The sequence below is a fragment of the Helicoverpa armigera genome, chromosome 5 (genome assembly GCF_030705265.1).
Source record: "Helicoverpa armigera isolate CAAS_96S chromosome 5, ASM3070526v1, whole genome shotgun sequence".
Classification (NCBI taxonomy): Eukaryota; Metazoa; Arthropoda; class Insecta; order Lepidoptera; family Noctuidae; genus Helicoverpa; species Helicoverpa armigera.
This window is the reverse complement of record NC_087124.1, coordinates 4,326,829-4,354,516: the sequence shown is the minus strand read 5'-3', so window position 1 is coordinate 4,354,516 and position 27,688 is coordinate 4,326,829. Positions and strand designations below refer to the sequence as shown.

General features: G+C 36.6%; 1 protein-coding gene across 1 annotated transcript in view; it reads right to left on the bottom strand.

The window, feature by feature from the left end:
* Positions 1-27,688, bottom strand: part of Dally (division abnormally delayed) — a 95,924-nt gene that overhangs the window by 15,083 nt on the left and 53,153 nt on the right. Inside the window, exons 2-5 of the mRNA XM_021344588.3 lie at positions 13,902-14,045; positions 7,699-8,036; positions 6,180-6,391; positions 2,856-3,024 (exon numbers count right to left, since the gene is read on the bottom strand). Coding sequence (XP_021200263.3) covers positions 2,856-3,024; positions 6,180-6,391; positions 7,699-8,036; positions 13,902-14,045 — 863 coding nt within the window. The remainder of the gene's footprint in view (positions 1-2,855; positions 3,025-6,179; positions 6,392-7,698; positions 8,037-13,901; positions 14,046-27,688) is intronic.

The following is a 27,688-nucleotide window of genomic DNA, read 5'->3' as shown; positions in this document are numbered from 1 at the left end:
GTAGGAGATTAGCGCGTCGTATGATTAGCGCACAACAAGTAAATTGCAGCCGTAGGAAGCACGAGCGGCGATGATTACTGCTCTTGACATATATACGTGACGAACTTCGTGTGGGATCTCCTACTTGCTAACCGTACCTTACTACCTTCCTATAAGCTATCATTTCGACATACAACACGCCTCAAACAAGCATATATTTACTCACGTATCTTTTCTATAATGTAATTTAATTTTCAATTCACGACATTGGGATTTTCGCTTCAATCCCACTGGTTTATTATTCACACAATTTGTTTCGCAAATACTAAGTCATTCTGGTTGATTAAAAGGCGAGTCTGCTGTAGTTAGGTGCGGATTGAAAGTCAACAACCTCCCGCCACAATGTCGGCTTAGCCGTGCAGTGAAAACTTTTTATATTTAAGCTATAAGTCTGGGTAATAAAGCGCTCTTATATTGTGTAGTTTTTCTTTTGTTATAGTTACTAGGTAATAAACTCGTCTAGCTCTTTTCCGGGTATTCCTATTGTGCCTAGATTCATTAAAAGACTTTTTCTATGAGGCTAATTTCCACTATAGAAGTTCATAATATACCTATACATATAGTTTTTCAAAGCCTTGAGGGTCCATGAGGAAGTGAGTAATTTATAGTTTTTATATCTGAAGGCAAAATCTTCGTTATTTCTGCTCAACAACTAAAACACAACGTTTCAGAAAACATGCGATGTTTTTATAAAGGAATGAAACAAACTTGTTTCTTTATTAACTATGAGTTCATTAGCTATTTCTCGGATATTGCATGTTTATCTGTTTTACTGCTTTTCCCAAGTCCCGTTGTTTTCTATCCATTTAATTAAATTAACTGTGTAAGTATAGATTCGATGTGCTAACAAAGCGCGTCGCCTGTATACAGAGACATACATGTCTGTGTAACGTTATAGATCAAGTGTCTCAGCAAATAAAACCTGTAGCTACGAACGTCTGTCACAAGCTTATTGAATCAAACGTTTGTGTACGAGGAAAATGATTGAGACCGAAACAAGATTACCTATATTGCCAATATTGCCACGGCTGATTACTGCAGACGACACGAAATAAAATATTTCCTCTCTCACAAAATATTCATGGGGTAAAACAGCGTGGAGTTTTTCTTTTTTCATTTTACGCTAAAATAAATTGGCGTTCCGAATGAGTTGCTCGATCTCTGTGAAACGTTTTTGTATACAGATGAACCTATTAAGCCGGAAGACGGAAACACTGTCCTTGATCAGAGGTGCGCTGTCACATAACCGTACCGTATAGGTATTCTGACACATGACTCAACGGGATGTGTGACGGCAATTTGTCTATCCTCCGTCATAATGTGGCTATTTTTAGCCAAACTTGGCACTGCCACCAGCCTAGCGATACTAACGATGAATAGACAAAAATATTGTCAGCCTTTTATAACTCTTAAATCCTTTTTATGTGGCTATTAAACAGAGACATAAAACAAATGAAAGTGCGATGTTAAAATGTCGTTTCACAATAACTGTAAGTTATATTTCTGCAGTATTATTAATATTCATGAAGCGAAACGCATGTTATGTGATATTTTAACGCGCTGTAGATGCACACTGCTAAATAAAGGGTCTTTATGAGTCTCGTTATTTCTAATAAAACGACCATGAACCATTCTAGACTAAGCTTGAATCTACGCGCTGCCAGCGACACGAGACGTCGAGGTACGAACCAAATTGGCATCATAAGTTACGACATAATACTGAAAGAACTCTGCTGAGGTAAGCCACACATTTTATTCGGTAATCGATCTTTGATGTAGTCGAGATGGGCCAATTTCATTGATAAAATTGATTCAATCAAATATCCAATTACGTACCTACTATGGAAAAGCATTTAATTTCGAATCCAATATATCTCAGTGATCGTGAGATTTTAGTTTGTTCCCCAGTTACCGCTGCACTGCTAACTCACTTTAGCGTTAGATGCGAAGATAAAAAGCTCACTTAGTGTAAAAGCAATTTCTCTTTGTGTAGTGGGTGCGCTCGCGACCCGCGCCCACCGCTGACCCGAGCCGGCCTACGAGCCTTTTAACTGTTTATGCTCTCGTATACTCATAGCTTGTAAACATATTTAGACAGAGACTCACTTCACTACACAACCCAAGAATAAATATTGCCGTGCTAAGTAATTGAATTCTTGTACGAATCGAGTTCTAGTACGTAAATAGCTGAATGCAAATGGTCGACAGCAGCACTTTCGGTTGGAACCAGCTCGACCAGCCCGTAACTAAGGAATAATTGAAATGTCTCGTGGAGGTATTCGGGCCCGTGTGGCGAGCTGCCAAACTGTAGGGCGCGTCCGGCAACTTTATTTTATTCCACTCCCCGTGCTAAATGCGAATATACTTTCTCATTTGATTGCTCTATGAGTGGGAAGCAGCAATGCCACATTTCATAGTTTCCTGGCTGTAACAGCAATTTCATGCTAAAATAACGCAAATCGTAGAACTTCTGCTAGTTACCGGTACACACGTAAATCAAACAAAATTATGGTCATTGGTCAGCGGTGAATTTAGAAACATATTTTATCGTTGAGAAAATTATAATGTAGAATCGAATTGAAAGTTGTCCAATTAGAAAGAGGGCGTTGATCAGCTTGATCTGTTCATCAAGTATGATTATGTTTTAAATTGCTTCTGTATGTAAATATTGTCTTAGGTTTATAATGTGTTAAATGAACTTGACTTACGACGGTTTTATATTTTATCTTTGGGATGATAAATTGGATTAATATCTTAGCGAGTTCGCGGTGAGAGGAAGCTTAGAGTGTTATTACGGGTTTAGAGGGTAATCTTACCTTGTTTTCGGAGACGGCTCTGTTCTCGAGCGCGTACATGATGGCTTTAGAGACTTTAGTCTCTAGTTCTCTGAGGGCAACGTCTGCGTCTACTTTGGTGAGCCTTTCGACTCCCTCCACGTAGCCAGCCCAGGGAGCGTCCAGCTCTGACACCAGGGAGCCAATGCACCTGTTGAAAAATAATTATAAGTAATTTTATTTCAAACTCAGAGCCGAGCAACAGTTTACTTTTGATATCGCAAATAAAGAAAATTTCATCTTACAAACAATGAAAAGTTGACTTGAAACATAAAAAAAAACTTTTCATAGTTCTCCTTTTAAGTTCATGTAAGTTCTAGTAAGTTTGCTCTTCAATTGTCTGTAAGACTTCTAGTATGTTCACCATGTTTCACTGTTTGAAAAGGAAGTACAAAATGGTGTTCGTGCCATCCTTAGCTTCCTTTTGATCAAGTTTGTAATAGACTGTATCTGATCCCTTTTGCACAAAGAGACACGTGTTATTTTTGTTAGCTTTATACGCGACTGTGATCAATTTAACATTTAAATTAATTGGATTGGCAATTGGAACAGAATTGCCATCGGTGAAGCGAATACAATGGAAGTGCATACCAATTTTGATTGGTTCTGATATTTATAGCTTCAATTAATTATTTACACTTCTACCAAAACTAAGTAATTGTCTTTAGTGGTACTTTTATGACACTACAAGTGACAAAACTGGAAGCAAACAAACTGATTAAAGAATTTAACCCCACTCTAAAAGCTTGAATTCGATACGGATCTCAATAAATATCTCGGAATCAACTACAAATCTACTATCGTAGGCCACAAATCCTAATAAATCTAACGAAGATCCAGCACTAGGATTTGTCCGGAGGACACACATTTAACTCAATTCCTAGCCAGGCTAAGCCCGACACAGATATTCCATTTAACTAAAATCCTAGTTCAGAATATTCTCACATATCCTGGATATACGAACAATGGTTCAATTAATAAAGGTATAGGAAAGCCTACATATCAATTTTGGTAAAATTATCGTCCAGGGCCTTGGATATTATAACAATAGTTTGTGGAGATGAAGTTTGTAAGACGGTTTCGAACAAGCACCAATTTTGTCAACCTAACCAACAAAATATCTTCATTCTTTTTAATAAATATATAAAGAACTGACTAAACTTGGAACTTGTTTTACTTTAAAAGCCCGACTTTAATTTCCGTCAAAGCCAGTATACAAACACAGACACAGAACGGGTATCGTGTCTGAGACAGTGCAACGAGCCTGCACCCAGTGCAATTAATCCGCACGCACGACTCGTACAAATGTACGCTATCCGACTATCCTAGTTTATTACCTGCTTGATTACTCGCTCTCTCACCACCAATGATATTGAACATTTTTTAAATAACATTGCACTTTTATACCATTCATAGTTTATTTAAAAAGCCGTTTGTTGCACTGTAGTTTAGCTTTATGTAGCGGATTAATGTAGCGAGATTTTTAGTTTTATTCGGGGTTTAGCTTCGTTTTTTATTGAGCTTTCGAATCTACTACAAAATGGATAGTCGCAGTTCTGTGTAGATTATAAATTCAGCATTTGTTTACATAGAATTGCCTCTATTTTTATATTTTGTTTAATTCTTGTCAATTTTATTGAAATACCTACCTGTAAGATATTCTTCATTCGACTTGCAATTTGAACGCAGGTGCGTGCCGCTAAACCAACATGGCAGTCACTTAAATATATGTTTGTCAAGCAAATTATTGCTCTGGATTGCACGCAACACTACATAGCAGGATGTGACGTTGCTATGCGGGATGGTGAGCGCATTCCTACAAAGTGCCAATTTAAGTCAATAGACAACACACAATATGTGCTGGCAACATACCATAGTGACACCTCGCTCTATGAAGATTGACGGATCACTTTATTTGGTTATTTAAAAACACATCAATCATCAATCTATTACGTGATTGAACCTACCAACACTTAATTAACGAAGAAGTTACGATGAACTTTATGCGTGCGTAATTTTCAGGTATTTTTATTATAGACATTTTCTTTTAAAAACTTGTTTTTAAAATACGTGTCTTAAGTTAACCCACGCAGCTGCTAAAGTGTTGCCTGTTAAAAAATCCCACTCAGTATGGATTGTGGCATACTTTTGAATAGGTTCATTGTTGAGTTTTCTCACGAGTTTTGGGACTCGTTAAAGTTAAAATCTCTTTGTTTGACACAAGTTAACGAATTTAATTAGTGACGTGTTTGCAGTGCCTCTTGTTTGGCTTTCAATAGGTATTCTATCGAGTTGTCTTTTGATTTAGCGTCGAAAAGGTTGGAAACAAATTAACAAAAGCTTTTGTGAGTATCTTAAGTTAACCCACTCGACACTCGACAAATTGATCATCTACTTCTTCAAAATATAGTTTAAACCGTCCTACTGTTTTTTTATCTAAACTATAGCAAAGCGGGAATAGTGATGCGAAAAATGGTTGGCGTCTGGAAGCTTCCGTTTGTAATACCGATTCGTATTGCAAGCGACACCATCCGAGCATTCCCGGTATATTTATTATTGACAATAGCACGCAATCCTATCGTGCCGATGCACCCAGCCTTAACATTGAGAAAACAAACTAGTTTGAACCGACTTTAGACGTAATGTTAGTATGGACAAGCTTTTAATTGTATAATGCTTGGTTCATATTGACTTTAGAAGAGCAAAAATTTGTGTGGTTTTTCTCTAAACATCTATCAATAAATAATGTGTTCTTCCATATCATTTGTCATCAAATTCAAAGATGATAATTTTGACGCTAAAATCTAGATACAAGGAGTTGCCAAAACGAAGTTACTCTGGACGAAACGGCCAAAACGTCTAGATTGAATTAGGAAACTAGACAGGACATGGCTAGACGAAGTGGAACGGGGAGGCGAGCCTTGTCGCACAAGCGTACGTAATTGGGAAATCGAATACGGTAAGTTCCGCATAATGTAGATGTGTTTTGGATAAGTTGAAGACTGTTTCTAAGCGGTGTTTACATAGAATATTTTTAAGAAGAGACGTTTGACAATCAGCACTATGTATGGCATAACATATTTACCGCAATACTGAAGTTATGCTAATACCTACTTGCAAAGCATTATAACTAGTCATTTAATCGTGTCTTTTCAGAAGTGGAAAATAACTAATGACCGCATTGCGCTTATAATCTTCTTTCTCAATCCAGTATTTTTAAATAGAAGCACTTTCTTGCAGTACAGAATTTTACACATGACAAAATGACTATGAAAAGTGAACTTAAGTTAACAATATGTTACTCACCATCTAACCACATTGAGACAATAGCTCCTACAAGGCCTGACATCGTGTCCCTGGCAGTGAGCACAGCCAGCCGCCCTCAGTAGACGCTCAGCACAGTTGTCAGTACCAGTGGCCAGCACTCGCTCAGCAGACGAGAGTACATCAGCACCTACTGCCAACATTTGTAGAAGCGCGCGCGCCGCTTCCAGTGACCGCGATAGTGACGTGCCCAGCTAGAAAAAAAAACATTTATTTATTTCAAATCATTTCGTTTTAGTTTTTTATTTTATTTAAACACTTTTTAATTAAAATTAAAATTTGATTTTTCCCTTTTATTGACGGATTGAAACATATCCGAAGGGTTCGGTAATTAATAAATCAAAATAATCCAATCAAATTGATGTAGCCACAAAATTGTTCGAAAAGCTTTAAATTATCAAGAAAGTTTTCCTGACAAGCTTATTAACTAGGAAATGATTTATTAAAGCGTCGGCGATGAACGACAGCTACATTGAAATAAATCCGATTAAACGGTTTACGAGTTCGCCGCTGGTAACAAACGCTAAGCCAAGCTTTTTTATGTGATTGCTTGTAAATAAACTTGAAAATGAATAGTGAATAAGTTATTTTTATATATGGGAGCGGAGTTTATCGGAGTTCCGCAGTCCCGTGTGCTCAATATCCGGGCTCGGGGCTGTTCGATTGCTGGCGCATAAATGTTGCACTTATATTTCTGTACAATCTGGCTTAATCTATGTTTTACAAATGGAAGCTTTTGAATTTGTTAAACAAAAACACGAGGCACATTTTGTAGTAGTAGCGTAACATATAACGTGTAGTAGAGAACATAAATAGCGCATTATGTCGCATGTAAACGCTTGTATTTCGTGCCGGTACAACATAACCGTTTTGCAATGGTATTCATTATGCTACACAGTGCGCTTTGTCCTGCAATCTGCATACAACGTCTCAAAAGATCCTCCGTTGCAACATCGCGGCCGACATAACATGTGGACTATTCATTCAATTTTACCAACGTATGAAAACCAATAGCAAAATTACTGTAGCTTATTTTTAAACATACCTACTTTAAACATATTAGTTTAAATTGAAGAAGTTTTAAGCACAAAATAAAGGTGAGTTATTCAGTATGAATATGACACGGTAAGAACAGGTTAATTCGGATAATTCCCAGGGTACCCCAATTAAGGCGCGTGCCAGCAGTCAAGTAAAAGGTGTAATGCACCATTACTTTTAATGACCGAAACCTACAGCCTACTTATTTTGCCTAACGTCGCGTGCCTCTTTACATTGCTAAGAAATGTTGAATTTTATATTTGGCTGAGGCTGGATATAAAAAGTAATAAGTAAAATCAGGATTTAGTGTTTATAACCAGTCGTGGAAATGCTAAGCTTTAACTTTTAAAATAATAGAGACGTTAAAACGTTCATATCCATTTTGCAAACATAAACTTTTAAACAGCTTTAAAACAGCCGCAAACTAATGAAGACATAAACAATAGAAACTCAAAACAATTACCTGTTGCGGCACATCTCCAAAAGGCTGGACTGCATCATACGCATCCTTCAAACAGACTTCATACTCAGGCGTGAACTGCTTGGAATCCAACTTCAGTACATTATGGTACGCCACTGGGAACAGATCTCTGAAGAACTTCTTCGCAGTGGCTGTGAGGTCTTTCGGCGGGCCCGCACTGAGGCTCTCGCTGGTCACCCCTTCAGCTCGGAGAACCGTTCGGATGTCATCGTATAATGTGGCCAGAGGCTGGACGGTTCGTGTCGCGTGCCCTCGATAGAGCTGCGTGAAAAGCGTCGCTGTCTTGTTCTGTGATTGGTGTGACAGCCCCGTTAGGTGGTCTGTGGAAGAAAATGGCTCGTTAATAGAAGTACCTGCTGAATATTGCCTGAAAACAGACAACTTGTAGAATGTTCCTCTTTATTATTGTAATTATAAGAACCACTTACAAAATGACTGACAGAATTAAATACACTAATCCAGTAAATCCCATTACCAACATAATAATGTAAGTGAAACCTCCAGAGTATATATTTCGTGTTTACATTACGCTTTACTAAAATTAGGATACATGTAGTTACGAAACATTTGTGTACAATAAATTATACGTAATGTTAACAGTGCCTGTTTAAATACGTTTAGTTGGTCAAACATCCCTTGAGTATTTGACTCCATAGTTTGTGGCACCTGGTCTGGGCACAATAAGAGTATCTAGCGTTATCTCGGAGGAATGCAGGCCGCACGGCGCGGGATCAACGCCTTGACGCATTCCTGACGACACATAGGTACATATACATACGTATAAACACGTCCAAACGTTCAAAGACTGTCTTATCCTACCAATAAGATAGCTCCAAGATATGTTTTAATTAAACAATATAAGGCTCTTTATCAGAATGCTACTATGAACAAATCCGAGTGGAAGTGTGTTTAAACTGCGAGAGCCTTCTATGTTTATACGAAGGATGAAAAGCTCCTTTGATCTACGGAGCTTGACGAAAAGCTTTTTAGCCGGCGGCGTTCACCGCGCACTCGTAGATATACACCTGAGAACCATACGCTTGAAGGATTCATTATCATTCTAGTTATGAATCCCGGGGATTAAATGTTTTAGTTTAATGTCGCAGCGTTTCATTTAAAGGAGAGAGATAAGTGATATTTAGTTTTTAATGTAATGGTATTTACTTGGAAACGATTTAATTTTCAAAATTAATCTGCATCATACCATATTTAATTTAAAATTGAAAGCCAAAGTTAAAGATGACAAACTGATGATAATAACGAACATTGCCCCGTATTACTAAAACATTATTATCACGTACATTTTTCAAGACCGAAAGAACCTTTAACGGCACAAGCTATAAATATTTACAGTAATGATGAATGAAACAGTTTTCCAATACTCGTGCGAAGGCTATAAGTTGGAACGTTTTCATCAGGGCTATAGCCAGTACATTAAGGCCCCCTGCCACCTGCACAATGGCGGATTGATGGCAGTGCGAGGAGCTTCACGGTAAATCCCTACATTCACTGTTTCGTGGCTGAAAATCCGCTACGATGGTGCAGCAAAAATATGGACAGAAAATCCAGCGTTGTATTTATTTTTTATATAATAGCCCATTGTTGCTGCATTAATGAAATTCTGCAGAAATCTCGGTATTCCACACTGCTATAATCTTGCACATCAATCACAATTCATTTATTTCGAAAATGGAAAATCTTCCCATAAAAAAGTCTGCTCCCAGAGATTAAATGCAAAAAATATATTGTACCTATTATAATATAACTTCGTAAGTATCATTGACAATGAACAAAAGTCTTTGAAATGTTTACGCATACACCTAATGTAATTTACCAATTACTTCGAAAACGTTCAAAGTTGCTATTCTGCGGTACTTAACTTTTCAGTGGCATAACGGTAGCTCAATAAATAATAAGTGTCATTCGTCTTTTCCGAGGGAGACCTCCAGACGCCCTTTGCAGCGACCGCCGACATTTAACCTAACTACGTATTTACGTACTTCAGACTTTATGTTTCCAAAAGGCTACCACGTTTTCATATTTGTTGAAACGTTTAATTTATGGCAGTAAAAACCTTTGCAAAATAAATAAACAAAAAGCAACAAATGTTTTAATGCAAATGTAAAACACGCTTGTAAATGAAATAAACAGAAAAAGCTCACAAAAATGTAAATTGTTTTTTATTCATAACCCCTCCTTTCGGTACATTTCTAAATCAAATGTAAATAAAGCCGGTCTAATCAACGAGCTAAGCGCCCTTTGCAATTAACGCCCTTTCATCAAATTCATGACATTTTCACCGCTCACGCTTTTAACACTCGTACTTAAAACTCTTTTAGTTAAAGAATCATAAATTGCATTACAGTGTAGCAGCTCCAACTGTGAATAGTCTGTGGGAGTGGACTAATTACTTAGTTACGCAAATTCTGCTACAGAGGTTGTTTTAACAAATGAACTCCGTCAAGCCAAAGCTACGTTTTTTTGCGTTTTAAGCAATTTCATCTCGTGAAAAGCAGGACTGAACTATAGTAATAAGACGACGGTAATTTAGACAGGATTGAGACGTGGCCAAGTGAATATAAACGAGTCTGTGTAGGGGCTTTAAAGAAAATATATAACGTTCCTTTATCACCATTCATTTAGTTTAAAGACGAGATACGGTACACGGCTGGGTAGTTTCGAAATCTTAAAATGTTTTTATAAGACGTCTCGTCTAGGTTTATGTTAAAAGACTAACATTCAACAAAGTTTATCTTAAGAAAATTCCCTCTATTCTGTAAGTTACGAGTCTCTACGGTTCATATAGCAGGGCAGATAGAATCTTCATACCCCATAAATCTGAGGTGTGCACACTATAGAAAATACGTTTAAGGAAATTTCATACGGTGGGTAGTGAGGATTATATCCTGTCAGTGGTTATGTACGATCGTAACCCGGCCCACGTAGCCGAGCACAACACGGGATAAATTGCACCAATACCTTCTGAAAGCGTAACTTTATACATACCAACAATACAAAAGTTGACTAAATTGATAAAAGTGAGGCAGACGAGAGCTGTTAATGAGGACTCTATTAATATTAAATGGTCTGTATTAACGTTAATGTGGGGTACGTTCATAAAGCACAAAGGTAAATTATTTTAGTGCTCTAATGAGGGTCCGTGCGTGTGGTCTCGGGGGCCCTTAGGCATTCGCTGAACAATGGTATAAAAGGGAACCCTCCGCGTGAAGCACACTCTGATTATTTCCTCTCAGGAGCCGGGGGTTGGAGCTCATTGTTTCATACTTGTTAGTCGCAGGGTCGTCGTACCCAATATTATATTTTTTACAGATAATAACACGCCACTCGTGTTGATGGGAGCCTTTGAAGTGTACTTACAGGTAAATAAGACTTGAAAACTGTTTGAAAGAAAAGAGGGCTTATTATAGCTGTTTGCTTTCAATAAATAACAAATCACGTCTCATTGTGAGCCGTTATCGTTAATCTAGGTTGATATTGCTTTTGTTTGAAGCGTATGTTCTTTGTCTAGGCTATATATTATGCTCGTTTGCGTGTTAAACAGAGATTAATCGAGGGTTAGTCAATGCTTGGCACTAGATGTATCTACGTTGCGTTTCTAGCTGACCTACAATGCAACGGCTGTTTAACTATGAACTTTATTACAAGTTGATATCTTTGCGTATTTATTATTTCACTGTCTCTAGGTATAGGGTCCTGTACAATATTTGTCATTGTTAAGTGAAACAATTAACTGTTGAAAAGTCGTCAGTTGACCGGCTCGTCGCCGTGGGACCTATCAATACAACATTAATTAAATTTATTTACCGTTGTTTCAGGAAAGCATGCCATTAATTTTGCATTAAATAATAAACAACATTATACAATCAATTTTCAAAAGTCAGTTTGACCATTCATCAAACTAATATAGGCATGCGTTAATCTATTACACGGTAATAAGCTACGTAACATTTTAGAGGTTGTACCTGATCTAACGGACAATATATTTTATTATCTTACAGTGATTATAGAGGCTTATAATAAGACTTTAAGTCATTAAATTAACTTCTGAGTACTAGCATAAATAATTTTCTTTAATTAGTTATAGTATTAACTTTAAGGTTTCTGTAAACAAGTCAGCTTTGAATGGTTCAGCATCAATATTTACTTTTCGTGTACAGCTGCTAGTGTAGTTAGCAAACAAAGATACCTCTAGCTTTGCAGTCACTTTGTCACTACGAGAGCTCTAGGAAAACCCAACATTTTTCCGGCCCAGCTAGTATTTTTTCGCGTTCTATAGAAGTTCTACGAAAGTGGTATACGAAATTCACACAACGTAGCAGGTGCTAATGAAACTTTTTCAGTTATTTCTTTTTTTCATTTAAATGTAGCACAAGTGTTACCCATATGCTGTTAATGTACCTATAGAGTATAAGATATACGTGTAAAACTAAGTTTTCTAAGTGAAATGGCTTTAGTCTCGGCCGGTTAGAACAGGCAAAGGCATAAAAACTCTAAAATAACCTTTTTCCAACATCTGTGTCCGATGAACGAGAATGAATTCTCTTATTATTTATTGGTCATATTAATGCTTAATTCAGTATTTTAACGTTTAATTTTCTAAAATTTAAATAGCAAAGAGGCGAGCGCTCATAAAATATTTATTCAACGTAATATTATTTTCTGATCGATAAGCATTTACCTACACGCCGCAGTGAGTTAATAGCGTCGGCCATTACTTTTTATGAAACATAAAGTCACACAAAATAAATAAGTTTAATTTTAAATGCAAGAATGATATCAATATTTTTCTAATTTCAATTATACGCTATAAATCTTCAATTCTAATTTAATTTAAACTGTATCGTATCGAATCTTAACCTAACTTTTAATTATAATTACGTCTGCTCCATGATTGCAAAACAAGTTTCAATAAGTGAATGACCAGCAATTATAGAGATGTGAGATACAGGAAATTAATAAGAATCATATTCGTTTCAATATGGCGGAATATAAATGTATCAATGAATCGTGTATCGAATATATTTTCCCAAGAAATTCTTTGTGAAACTGGGGGGCGTTCGTATTAACAGCGTGTAAGGGTCGGTCTTCACAAAGTGCCCAATTTGTCGGCCGCTGGGAGTGTTTGTTAAACAAGAATTGTTGAGGCGACTAACACGCGTCCCCGGCCCCGCCTCTGCTTTCTCGTATTTATTGTTGTAAGCGCAGCGAGCTCGGATTGCGGTAGGCTCGCTGTTTGTGCCAGCCGATGTGGCGCATCTGCGCATTATAATTGATTGATCTTTGCCCACTGACATAATAAACATATCTATGCTTCGTATTCATAACGACTCCTTTTATAACGAGAATACAATGAGACTACAGATAGTGTATATTGTATAATGCACGTATACAAATTGTAAATGAATGCATGTGCACTATTTTTAAAGCTTCATTCATTCGGGAGGAAACTGTTATTGAGATGATTATTGGTAAAAAATGCGATTACATCCTGTTTTTTTTCTTCAATTACACTTTAATTTATGCTCAATGTATTCTCATACAATGACTTCTCTAAAAATAAAAGCTACATGAATATCTTCATCCCGATAAGATGTATTCACCACAATAAGTTCATCAAGATATTGTAAGGCTCATATTATATTGCAGCAGAGATGGCAATTAACTTGATGGGAGGAATACAATAGTGTATAGAGATAGTCTACAGATAGCAACCACTTTGATCTCTCTGACGCGCTATATTTATGATCTGTTAAACAACGCAACCAGGTCATTCCTTTAATCTTAGCACTTGAATTGAGATGCTGAATTTAACAGTAGGATTACTAAATCTTATTTGCATGGCTGTACTAAAATTTGTGTGCTTTTGACATGCTGAATATAAGGTTAACACAGAATAACATAGTTATTATATTCTTTAACACACCTACTGTTTAAAATTGATGAAAGTAACTTATTATTTTCATTAGGCATCAAATTGAAAAAATATATTTGGAAATGGAGGTTTCTACCCTTAAAAGATAAAATTAAAACATGAGTAACTAAACAAGACTAATTAATAGTTTTTTTAACATAGTGCATAAACTCATTTTCCTATATGCGTTGTATAAATTTTGAACTAAACAAAACCACCGAAGTAATACCATGTAATAACAAACATTCCTTACCCTGTAACGACTGCTTAGTATTGAGCAGCAGGCTGGCAGTCCGCTGCACCGGTGCAGTAGTGGTGGCCTCGGCTGCGCGGCGCAGTGCAGATTGCAGCTGCACTTCACGCCCTCGCCCGCAACACTGGCCGCCGCAGATTTCACCTGGAAATAAAATGGAGGTTAGAATAAAGGGTAGATTGTGAATCTTTGCTAATATTTTAAAGGTGAAGAGTTTGGTTGGCACCACTGGTATTGAAAAAAAAACATTTCTATGTAGTCGGTAGTCCATTTAACGAGATAGGTTGTAGGCTTTTCGTATGTATAATAGTTTTCAAAGAGTGTCGGGAAAACCGCAGATGGACGACAACTTTAATATAAGTATTGTTAGGGCTCTAACCAAATACCTACCTATCGTAAATTAAATACTGAGAGAAGTGATTCAATTGTAATTAAGAAGAGTTCTAGAAGCTTCAATCACATGATCATAAGAATGAGATCCCATTAACAAAACAAAGAAAAAAAAGTGAATATAAACATAATAGTAAGAACATAGATAAACATAGAAACCTCAGCCTAACAGCGGGTGAAGTAGTGCTTCATTTCCAATTACTACATAATACGGGTTCAAAGGTAAATTGTGGCGGAGTGAGGTCGCGTGACAGGTGTCCTGTGTGACGAGGGTCCCTCTCAGGCTGCGAACATAGGCCTTAATCACTGCTGCTATTAACTTACTCGATGTTATGAAAATTTTACAACAATTGTTATTACTAGGATTATTGATTCTGAATGGTGTTTGGACGTGTCAATTTTAATGTGGAGTCTTGAAGCAGTTTAGTTTTTTGATGTCTAACAAACATAGGGGTGAAAATCTTTCTTGTGAAGGTCAGATTCAATAACGTTACGTGCTTCTCGTGGAAATCGCAAGAATATTAAATTCGCGGTATTATAACAAGGGTTATGTGTAGGCACCTAAGCAAACGTACACTGTCTTTACTTTAGCGAATTGCGATCAACAAACCATGTTTACCTTTGAGTTTATATTCCCGTTATACAGCCAACCTTAACAGCATTATTCAGCGCTATAAATAGCTAGTGTCAACGTGTGGTTTAGATAAATCAACCCAGTATCTAATACAAGACACATTGACACAATAAATGACGCGAGATAAGTGTTAATGAACGCTCCTCTAGACCTCTAGTCTAAATAACTCTAACTAGGTAAACTAGTTTGGTAAATAGTAAATAATATAATATCGATAACTAGCAGAGCTGTTGAGCGTGCTCTCGACATTTTCCTTGGAATTGGTCCAACACTACGGCTGGCATAAGGTGTGTAAAAACTTTAGTCTGGTTCGTTGTATGCCAACATATTTATTTGTGTATGAACGTCACGATGAAATGGTACTGTAATGGAGTGATTTATACATAGGTTAATCACTGGGTGTGACCAGTGAGATAAGCTTTGAATGAGTCATTAGTTCTGTATCTGATCTAGACAGCTCAAATCATTCGCAACAAAGTTTAATTTAAATCGTGAAATGTGAATTAGATAATTACTTTATCTAAATATATCTCAAATTAAATGCGTGTACCAGATATTATAATTGTTGACTTAAAATAAACAATTCGAAATGAACCAAATCCGCAAGACAAGATAATAATGTTTCTAAACAAAATGTAGACTAGTTTTAGATAGCTAGGTTCAATTAAGGTTTAAATTATTTACGACTTGCACAGTCGGCCTAGTTACTGGTAGAATTAGCAAAATCATAGGACACAGCGTAATTGAAGGGTTGAATGTTCTATCGATTGATTTGTGCAAGAAATGTGACCTAATGGGAACTGCTGGTTTACCTAACGTGCCTTTTATTCTTACTACATATGTATATTCTCCGCATTATCACTTGTGAAACTCTTTTTAATCAACAGTTAAAATGTTAACCAATTTTAAACGTAAAAAATCGTTTTGCAGTTTACTCTTTTGAATTAGATGGCATATTTGAGGTTTAATTTTTTTTTTAATATTATTGAAACAACCGACAATTACCAGTGTCGTTGACTACAATTACACTTTTTGCCTTGGACTCAGTCCAGGCAAGAAAAAAAGTAATTTTAGTGTTGAAAACCTTTTAACTTTTACTGGCTTCGTCAATAAAAGTAATATATACGATCTTATATAAACACATACACATATTATATTACATTTGGCACAATGTCGTGTAAGAGAGCGACGGCCGGCGCAGGTTCAAGGCTGCGCGGGCGCATTGTTGTGTGACAGCTAGACGAGAGCGCACAAACACTCAAGCTGAATGCCGCCGACAGTTCTTTTTAAATAAAACATGGCAAAAATTTAACTTTATTCAGTTCTCAGAACTGCCGTGGTAGACTTTGTGTTGCCGACTACGTGTGCAATTTATATTGTACGAATAAAAACTTAAACAGGCAATTCATTGCAAAATGGGTTCTTACGAGCAATTTCAACTACAGCTATCTAAATGAATGTCAGAAACTGTATCTGTGTAAATGGAGTATAAATGCAAGTTAGGTAGTGGAGTAATGTGGTTCAATAATATTAGTGGTTTATGTAATGTTCGGCATTAGTGCGCGCCCGCCAGCTGCGGCGGCATGCGGCACAAGGCCGCGCCCGCAGACGGCCCGGAGCCTGGCACCACGCACCCACATCTACAACCTATTACGTAAACTGGATAAATAATCACACTCCGCGATTACCGCCAAACACCTACACTCGTTAATATTACTTTATAATGATAAACTGTTATTGTTAACACGAAATAGATTCCAACACTTTACTAACAAGATCTTAGACGATAGTTTTAATAGTGATTGATGCATCCACAATCTGCATTTATGAGACCGTTTTGTTCCCAGTTCAGCTAGTATCCGTTAGCTAAATAGTAGCCACTGTGGGTACAACGTACACTCAAGTTGAGTCATAAATCTAATACCACGTTTACGGCAAATAGATCGGTAATAAAGTTGTCTCAGTAAATTGCTGGTTTAGTTTAGAACGACTGGCCGATCAATCATTTGTGAATGTATAAGTGGTAGTAAAAAGTTGTATTGCTATGAAAACAACTGGTAACAAATTGATACTACTTCAACGGCTGTGATGTGTCTTAAAATAAAAACGTCTTCAGGCTGTTTCTCTGGAGCCGTCTATCACTGTTTTTTATTGAACGACCGACACTTGTATTTTGAATGTTTTTATTTTACACGTGCAAGATGAAAATGTTTTTACAATGGTGACGAACTGAATCGTATACAGAGGTGTGATGCTGTGAAAAAGTGACAGCCGTCTCCGGTACACCAGTCGGTGCAAATTAACAAGTATGGCTGTCACAAAAAACCCTGTGCAGAATAAGATTTAATAAGGTAGACATACCTGTGTGTGTATATCTTAATTGGGAAAGTGATTACAATATTCTTGCCTATTTTATTTACACGTGGGCTGTGATAGGTCTTCACAATCTGTTGACATTTTCACCCGTGTTCAGCGTGGGCAAAACAACCTCTTAGGTACATAGTTTCCACTCATGAATATTCCGCCCAATTGTCTAAAATGCAATAAAATTAAAATTTAACGTCAACAGCATCCGCCATTAATTCTTTTTACGAGTATTTGATGATGTCTTGTCGCGTACCTATCTTAATTTCTTAACCTACAAGATTAAGCGGCACAGGTGTGTCGATAACTTGGCAATAAAAATAACACATTCGTGACTAATAACAAACTAGTCTAGATTTTTTTAGAAAAACTGTTATATTTTATGACTTACAAATTCTTATTTCCGAAGCAGTAAACATGAGAATGTCAATTAACTAAATTGGTTTCGATACGATATGCAAATTAGGTGCAAGGATCTAAAAGTATACCGGTTGTTTGGTTTTAATGAATGAGATCTATAACTTGATTTACAAGCCTGTTTATCGTGCAAAATCATTAATGAATACGAATGCATGTACTAGCTAATTCATAATAATTAACTTCGCAAAAAATAACTTTGCAATATCTACAGCACACGAGTAATTATGTTTAAACAAAAGTGTAAATGTGTTTTCAGAACAAGCAAAAACAAAACGTTAAAGAGAGTTAATCCAAACACAAGGTAGTTGCGAAGTACTACCGCAAACGAAAGCCCTTCACCAAAGTACAGTACAAATTGTATGGTGCGAGAACTTTATCCCCTAATGTTTGTACACCGTCCAGTTAATGATAGTGTGAAGAGCAAAGAGCGGCAACACCCAGAAATAACGATAAATAAATATGGTGCTCATTAAATGTGAAAACACTTACTACTGCTCCCTTGTGGACTTTTCCGGGCTAGATATAAAGTAATTTCATTTTTATGGACCACTATAATTTTTCGTTAGCGCGAAAAAAATACTAAAAAGTGTGATGAGCACACAGTTTTTAAAAAGAGAACGTGGAGCGCTTTATTTTTTTATTTGGAACCTGACATTTCTTTTCGGCCAGTATTTTTTAAATGTTAGATTTTGCATTTGAATAAAACCTCATTTGTAATTGTTTATTTTTGTTTTTTTTTTAATATTTTTGGAGAATGTTTTGTAATTTGAGGCGCGTTAGTAGGAATAACTAGCTATAGTAGTAATCAGTAGTAGATTGGTAAGTGGCGTGTGTTAACTCTCTCAGCGGGAATGGTAAATATCAACACGGTGGTGTTAACCGGTGCAAGCGAGCGAGTATTTGTGCACTGTAATAATATTTCGTTTACTACTAATTTTAACTAAGAACAACATTACTAAACGTTTGTTGAATAGTTACCCGTCAGAATTTAAATATGCATTTAAGTTCATATTTCAATGTTTATACATTTGGTTCTAGTTTTAGAGATTTTCATATATATTGAATTTACCTTTACACATTGTGAACTCTAAGCACGCAATAAAATTATTCTAGAGAATTCTATAGCATAGATGCGCGAAAATTAATAATCCTATGATACATAGACAAGATTATCGGAATAAGAAGAGCACGCACGACGCTATGTCATGCCTCTCATTCATATGCAATCCGCGATCTCAATATTACTGAGCTCAAAAATATTGACAACTCACCTATGTTTATTATTATTCGGCTTTTCTTATCTATTTATGGCATAAGCCTTAATTTATGTTGTTAAGCTCAAATAACGCTATCAGAAATTGAATTATAAGGTGATAAGTTTATGGTTTACCTCAATTTTATCTTAATCTTACGCAATGAATGCCCACGTCCTAAAAATTTAAGTGTAAACTGTATAATATTAAGTTAACGTTTAATTAATTTAAAGCATTCATAAATATTTAAAACTACGGAAAATCTTTGTTTCATCGAATTGCAATGAGGGTTTTCTAAAATGGCGTCCACGAGGTGGCAGCACCGAGTCGTCAGGTCCAGGTAACTGTCAAAGTGCTTATCTTTACTATGAGTAGTGAACGATTTTAGTGTTTTTTATTTTATAATTAAAGCACTGCATTATTGTTTTACTATTGCGGTTGAGTAAATAAAAACAACTAAGTAAATCTTATTGTGTTAACAAATTTTTCAACAAGCTTTTCCTTAGTACCAGTGACTTTTGCACCTTCTCTCTTAGCTCAATTTTTAGTTCGGAAACCTTATTCTGACCGTAGTCCATAATAAAATCAATAACACTTCCAATATAACAGAATTTCAATAAACAATAAGTTCGGACCCTACAATTCCATACTATTTGACAGCTGTTTGGACCAGACGCATACGTGGCGCCACCTTGTGGCAGAAAAAATTGAGAAGACCCTCATTGAACCTTCTGTACATTTACATACAATAGATAAAATTAATTTTATTTTGCAAAATACTCAATTATTGTTAAACGAAACAATATTAATTTCTTTCTGCAATATTAATGAACACAATGTTTATTTTGTTCAAAATTAAATTCTCATCTACTTGGCTATAATTTCGAAGGTTAATTTTATTCAATTTATGTTGAATTGCTACTAAACTTCTTTACTCCAACCTTTTTATCGCCAGTCTAGGCGTACTTTGGCGGTAATTATTTTTTCTTCTAAGTACTTAATTAGCGTCTGGCCATCAACCAAATGAACGGGGATAACATATAAATACTGAAATCTACATAGAAAAGGTTTCAAGCATGCAATTCTCACGATTAAAAGCCACTAGCTATCACAGAACAAGTTCTCATAATTCAGAAATATTACCAAGAAATACAAAAGTCAAGGTTAAGAATTACCATAGAAAAGTTAATTATCATCGTTTTATCGGAGCTTGCATGCTTTTCCACTCTAACCACCCATTGCGAAATCATTATACCGCATTATAACTACTGCAACACTGAATAACACACGTTACTAATTGAAATACCTTTTCGAACCTTATTTTGTTGCCCAAAAGGACTATAATCCTTTGAAAGTGTAGTCAGTTAGTTTAATTGGCATTGGCTGCCGCAAGGAATATTTTAAAATGCAAACCGTTCTATCGACAATTAAAGGTAGCTAATCCTCATCGTTTAAATACTATTGGAAGGATAAATTATTACACAACACATTTGAATAGTAGTTATTTCTTACCTGGCAACATCACTTTGTGTGCCAAAGAATAAATTGTACGCGAAGGTCTCAGTCGGTTCATACATTCATAGTCACGAATCGTAATTTGTTTTATATTTAGATACGAAGCTTTTCACAATTGAATTCCTTCACTGATTTACTAGGCAAAGGAAAAGAGAAACGTAGCTACAAATAAATAATGTCCTTACTTTTCATTCTACCCAAATTGTACGAGTTTTCTGAGTGCTTTCCATTCAGTCAAGTGTTTCTAGAATAAAACCCTTTTTTCTTGGAATTGTTACGATTCCACGGCTCCTTTTTCCCGACTGCCAAAAAAGGTTATTGGATTCGTATCTTTTTCGAATCATAATGATATTGTAGAATTCATCCGCTTAGATACAAAAGTATGTTAAGAAATATTCTTGAGTGTGTACCTCTTTTCTGGCTACTGAAAGAACAAAATAAATAAAATGGAAATTCTGGAGGCCGCGTTTTCTAGAAAGGACCCGTAGTTTCATAACCACAAATAATGTTCAGTATAACAATTAACTTGACCCTCCATTTTAAGTAGCTACAACATAGAATAGGTAATGTTTACTCCTCAAACAAGCTCAAACTTAATGACATCAACATAACTAGCTTACTTTACGACTAGATTACGAGCTCTGTGTTATAAATTATACCTTTACTCGTATGCAAATCGTAATGGCGGTAAGCTTATGGCACATAACACCACGTAGAGCGGTGTGGCAAGGCTGAAATAGCATAGACAATGATATAGGCGACGCTGACACGCGAGGCACTATCTGTTACCGAGTTCCTTTTTTGAAACAAAAGAGAAGTAAAAGTTCTTAATTCAAAAAGTAAGGAGGTTGTCTAGAGACTAGGTTGTATATTATCTGTCAATTTTGCTAACTTGTCAAAAGTGGAAGATATGCAATAAATAAACGCTGCGACCCAAGAGATTCAAGTTTTGACGGCACTAAGCTGTCGTAAAAGTACAAGTTCTTTGAAAAATACGGTTTCAATTTCTACAACATTTTCTATCGTTGCTATTTAAACGTTTAGGTATAACATTTCGCATTAAGCCAAATAAAAAGCGAGAATTAATTAAACATGCAAAGAGCGATCGCCTCTATTTACTTTTCAGACTATAAACACGTCGGTACAAATGTTTACGTTTTAACAAATTTCATGTAATATGGGCAACTGTACAAACGAACGGCTCCGGCCTCTAAAATAAGCACAATATGTGATTGTGGCGTCTACCCGTGTTGACCACCCCTGGCGTGTGTACTTTCGCGCGTTTACCCCGAAGTGGCCGCTTTGTGCTTCTAAATAATACTGATTTTAATTAAACCGTCCATTGGGAGTTATTTTCAGCCGTGTACTGTCATGTACCTACTTAGTTTTTGCAAGAGGATTCGTTGGTCTTCGATAGATACAGTAGATTGCGTATTCACAACAATGTACTCCTATGATAATAGGACATGCTAATATAGGTTATCCGAAAAAATCGTCCATCTGAAACTGTGTAAGCAGTAGAAATTACACTGTCATTTTTATCACCGATACATTTTTAAGTGTAGTCATCAGAATAGTCCAGGTACCTAACAAGGCCATTATGAAGTAGCCACACAGTATGCACGGTAGTTACTGGGGCCAGTCACCTAAACTACGCACAATACTATATATCAAAATGGCGGGCCCTCGCACGTTACGTCCGTTGAGTACGTTCCTATAACGTAGCGTCTAGACGTCCTCGATCGGGGTGACCCTGTATTTTGTCTATGGCCGATAAAGGAAATTTGACGAAGCAGAGGCTGGTAAATTGACATTTGATTTTCAAAGTCCGGGAACAGCCTAACAAGACCGTTATGAAGTACCCGCATGGCAGGTACCTAGGTACCGGGGCCAGTCACCTAAACTACGCACAATACGATATGTCACAATGGCGGACGCGCCCTCGCACGTTACGTACGTTCCTATATACGCGTCTAGACGTCCCCAATCAGGGTGACCCTGTATTTTGTCTATGGCCGATAGGTTTGACAGGACAGGAGAGAGCGATTTTTTTTTATAGAGATGTTCTTGGTAGCTGCCTAGTTGAAGTCTATGAATGAGTCATTCGTCCAGTAGTGAGAAAGTAGAAAAGAAAACCTTTTTTAAATCCTAAAAGTTATGTTTAGTTAGTAGGTACTAGGAGTTGTTTAAAACCCAGTTGAAGTAGAAAATGGATTAATTATCAACAGGATCAACAACAATTACTATTGCAAATTCAAACAGTTCTAATTGAAATAATTTAGGATTACAGAGCTGAAATATTCTTTCAATAATGTTTAGTGTTTCAGCTCAGTAATTAGCTAAATGAACTCCTAAATACGATACTTATGCTAAATGTTATTTAACAAAAATGAAAATAGCTGATTATATATCATTCATATAAATCCGCATTGATTGCAACCGATACTAAATACAAATATTTGATAATTGTTAAACATACATAAGTTAAATCGGAATCGGTAATTATCCTGTATTTATTCAATAGTTAGAAATTGTAAGCACTAATTAGAAAATGAATGAGCTAATCACTTAAACCTTGACGTTATTTTAAACTGTCCCTGAGAATACGTGAAAAATCATTTAGAATAATGGCTTACAACTTCGTAAATATAAGACACGAAAAGGGCATTTTATAGGGCCAGACTTCTCCTCACTCGTAACGATTACAACTTTAATTGAGATCATTATAGCCGTTCAAATAAATACCAAATCATTCATTCGATAAAAAAAAACAATGAACTCATTCACTTAACAGAATAACGTTAGTAGATAATTCCATGAATCCGGAATATAAAAGCTGGAATTCCGAACAAATCCTAATCTTTGGCCGAATAACTTACAAACAGAGTCGTGGACTTTTTGTCACAATCGGTAACACGATCCGATTCACAAATCACTGCGGGCTACGTTCGAACTCCAACGTAGAACGGAACGTAAGTGATTGTAAACTATCCTTTATAGTGGAATCTGGGTTGTTGTAGGATACACTGAGGGTAGGGAACCAAAATAGAGACGTATTTCGTTTGTATTTGACTTGGATAACAGAGAACATTTAGGTATAGAGGTAGAAACTCTTATGGTGAGATTCTACCAAAATTAACAATAGGTCGATGGCGTCGCGAGTTCATTCCTAATAGGTGTAGTCGGACAAAGGTTGCAATTTTGCGGACATTTACACGCCACATAGCCAGTGCTACACATCGGTGGAATCACACCTTCAAAATACTAGCAAGCCGCAAAAATAGGAGTAATGAACACAAAGCACTCATTCGTCTTCAAGTCCATGACCACCAGCCGGCTGAACTGAAGACAGAATTCGCCAAAGGCAATGCATTAATGACCATCAATATTCTATTATTATGACGGCAATATTTATAGAGAACTTTATGAGTCACGAATCAATTTAAACTTTTACTTGCAAAAGCACTAATCTGAGTGTAGTATCTGTCTTACTACTAACCCATATGAATAACTAGTTAAAAACCTTAATTAGAGGTCTAACATATTCGGACATGTAGGCCCATTAGGTACGTACATGGGTGTATTAAGTGCACAGCAATTAGGATTAAGACTAGTTTAGATCACTGGATAAGACAGTACACTACTAGTTCTAGCTATATTTTATTACGCTTCGCTAACTACGACCAGTGGAATCAGACCCGTGTTCTTTAAGCTACGTCTCCGTCTTACGGGTCAATGCAAGTTGGTCGTCTACTCGATTGGTCACATATGTGTTTCGGTATGTAGGAACACTCGAATAGTTATGTAAAACCGTTTGGAAGTGACATTAGCATTTAGCATTAGCGTCGAGGGCCTCTGCCAAACTGCGATTATCGCGAATGTTGCTACGTTTAATTTTAACTAGAGCATTAGTATTCCTGTATGTAGCGGTATAAATTTGCGGTTATAACTGTTATGACTTTCCTTATCTAGTGATGTGGGAGAAGAATTTTAGATAAATATTGAAATAGCGTATGAATAATTTAGTCGATTGGTAACCATATTAGTATTCAACACATGAATGAAATTACCGTTGTCTATGACAGCAGCCACTGAATAAAACCTTTAATTCAACCCATTTTCAAAAATGGAATCGGCAAATCTTCTATAATAGAGCAAAGATAAAAAGGAATTTGAAAATTGAAACGTTCCGAAATTAAACGACAATCGGAGCGTGCCATTTCAAAACCGAAACTGTGCCAACCAAAACCATTTTCGCAAATCAACGTCATAAAAACATACTAAACAGCTAAGGACCCTAAAGTTTTATGATTACCAGCTAAACATGCACTGCAAGCCATTCTTAGACAATATCAGGACGATCAAGACAATAAAACATCGGAAAACTAAACACGCGAACCAAATACATACAGTGTAATTTCAAACGACTGTTATTTGCATTGCATTATAATCTTTATTGTTATAAGCAGACGGTTGTTTATTGCGTGATGGGTAAATGCAATGGTGTAGCATGGTGTTGCCGTGCGGGCTGATGATAAGCGATCTGGTTACGATCGCATTACGTATCGGAAGTAAGGGGTTGGTTGAAACAGGTTTGACGTCACAATGACAGGCAGAAAGCGATAAAAATGGCGGCGAAAATAAAAATTGGAGACAAACTCGGGGCCCTGTACCAAGATATATCCGAAAATTATTATAATTTCGTTCGCTTAGAACTGGAATTCCGAAATTAGGAATGTATCCATGTACCTATTGATTGACAACTTTAAGCCGTATGCTCAAAACTTTGAAACTGACAATGATGTTATCATGCGATATGAAACCTCAGCCTTATAGCTTTTAGCCATCCTCAATAAAAGAGCTATCTCGCTCTTCAATAATTTCGGAAATCAGCCACAGAAAAGCGCGTTCATACAAAACAAACATACTATTCACCATCATAATATTAGCAATATAATACACAAAATACTATCTACCACAATTATTATGAAGCAAATAATAAATTCCGAGTACAAAACATGGTAAAGCGTAACACAGAAACAGGTGTCAAGTGACACGAGTGTCGTATAACCCTTTAATGCGTTCCCCGTCGCACACTGCAGGCCACGGGTTAAGTTACGCTAACCGTGCGGGTAAATATTGTATAGCCTTCAGGGGTCTACACACCAAAGCCGCTGACCCGGCGGCACAGCCCGGCGGCACGACAGCCGCGGCATGTGGTGTTCTAGTAATTGTCAAATACTCTATGAAAGCCGGCGGCATGATTGTACAAAATACGGCCGGCGGGTTGGGCCGCCGGGCTGTGCCGCCGGCATCAGCGGCTTTGGTGTGGAGACACCTTTCGAGATTAAAAGGAAAAATTATAAAGTTTAAATGGTTTAAACCAATAAATATTGCGAGCGTTTTTTCGTATTCTAAGACGACTCCATATGTCTGATATTTCTGAACCCAAAATATGGTTTCCTTTTTAATGAATCAATTATCCTTGTTGGCTGTGGTTGGCTACCGAATCTTACCGAAAAGCTTCAAAAATCACCAAGATAGTCAAAGATTTAATACAAAACAAAAGAAAAACGAATGCTGGAAAAACAGAGACTTACCCACTGTTTCAAAAAGGAATACATACCACAAAAAATATTCATAAAATCATAACAATTATCTACAAAACAATGCACTAACAACATTAATGAATGCAGTTAGTTTTAACCTGTATCTACTGTAACGTCGAGCTTGCGGTCATGATACTTAGCCCGGAAAGCTCAAATTGCACGATCGATGTTAAGCAGGTTAAATTGCCGTGAAACCCGCAGCCAATTATTAGCTATGAGCTAGCTAAATACATATTAAAGCTTGAAAGAGTGGGTATTTTGTTCAGTTTTGTTAACGTAAGATGATGATTACCTACTCCTTAACTTTTTGTTCCCAATTTCTCAATATTACAACATATTTGTTTCAGAACATCATATCATACCTACTCAAGGAAATAAAAAGGAACACAAGAAAAAAGAAATAAACAAAAGACATCCGATAGCTACTTGAATTCCAATTCGACTTCACACCTTCAACAAAGTATTAAATAACAGTCATGAAACACAAAACATAAAGGCAAAAGACAAGAGACAAAGAACAACAAAAAATGTACAACAAAATGTAAGGGAAATGTCGCGTTCAGATATTGGAATATCAAGTCCGCAAGATGAGAAACGTGTTAGCTGCGACGTCCGTACAATGTTCAGACGCTGCACAAACAACGCTTTTAATAACATGGAAAATATCATCTGCCTAGCCTTTTCCCAGCATGCAAAAATTGCAAAATATGACGTAAATTCGCAGGAAGATCCGCGTACCGAAGCATATTGCATAAAAAAAGGACCAGACAGCTTTTAATTGGACTTCCCCAACCCCGCTGCCCGCTTCGAAAGCTGAATAGTGCAAAAGTTGAATATGTGCTATTCGAGGTTACATTTACACCGACCGATACATTTTTTTGTTTAATTTTTCGCTTACAAAAATTGGCAGACGTGTGCTCGACCAAACGCTTGTGTACTAATAGACACACAGTCAAAATTGCCTACAATTGCCCAAATATGAAATACAAAAACTTTACTATGATCTAATCAATAAATAATTAGCATTCCACAACTATACGAAATACAATTTTAATGAACAACCAACCGGGAAACCAATGCTGGTAATTTTCATTTAGTTGAGCGGCAACTTTGTCCAACTTTCTGTGTGCTACTAAAAGTTGAATATCACGGCAGTGGGCGTCATATTATCCGGACTATTGTACGATGTAGAAGGACTTATGAATATTATATTAGCGTGTAGTACGGTATACAGATCATATTTACACAGGATTATGTAAATTAAAAAGATCTGCGGGAGAAATGTTGGTATTCGAAGAAATGAGGTGTGACTCTTTTGCATTAGGTGTTAGTGAAAGACCAACCAGCAATGGGATCAAATAGTGATACTGGTTTGTAAGATGCTGAAATATATAATTTTAGAAATATTAATGGTCTTAAGTGAATCACGTTATCCCTTTCACAACCATGTTCCCCTTTAAGATTCATACTGAATACATTTATTGTAAGCAAGTCGAGGTTGCTATATGAAAATGGATGTCGGCAACAAGACGGCTCGTTATTATATTGACAGGCAATCGGGGAAGTGCCCCGTAATAGCTTACGTGATCGTTATCGTAATAC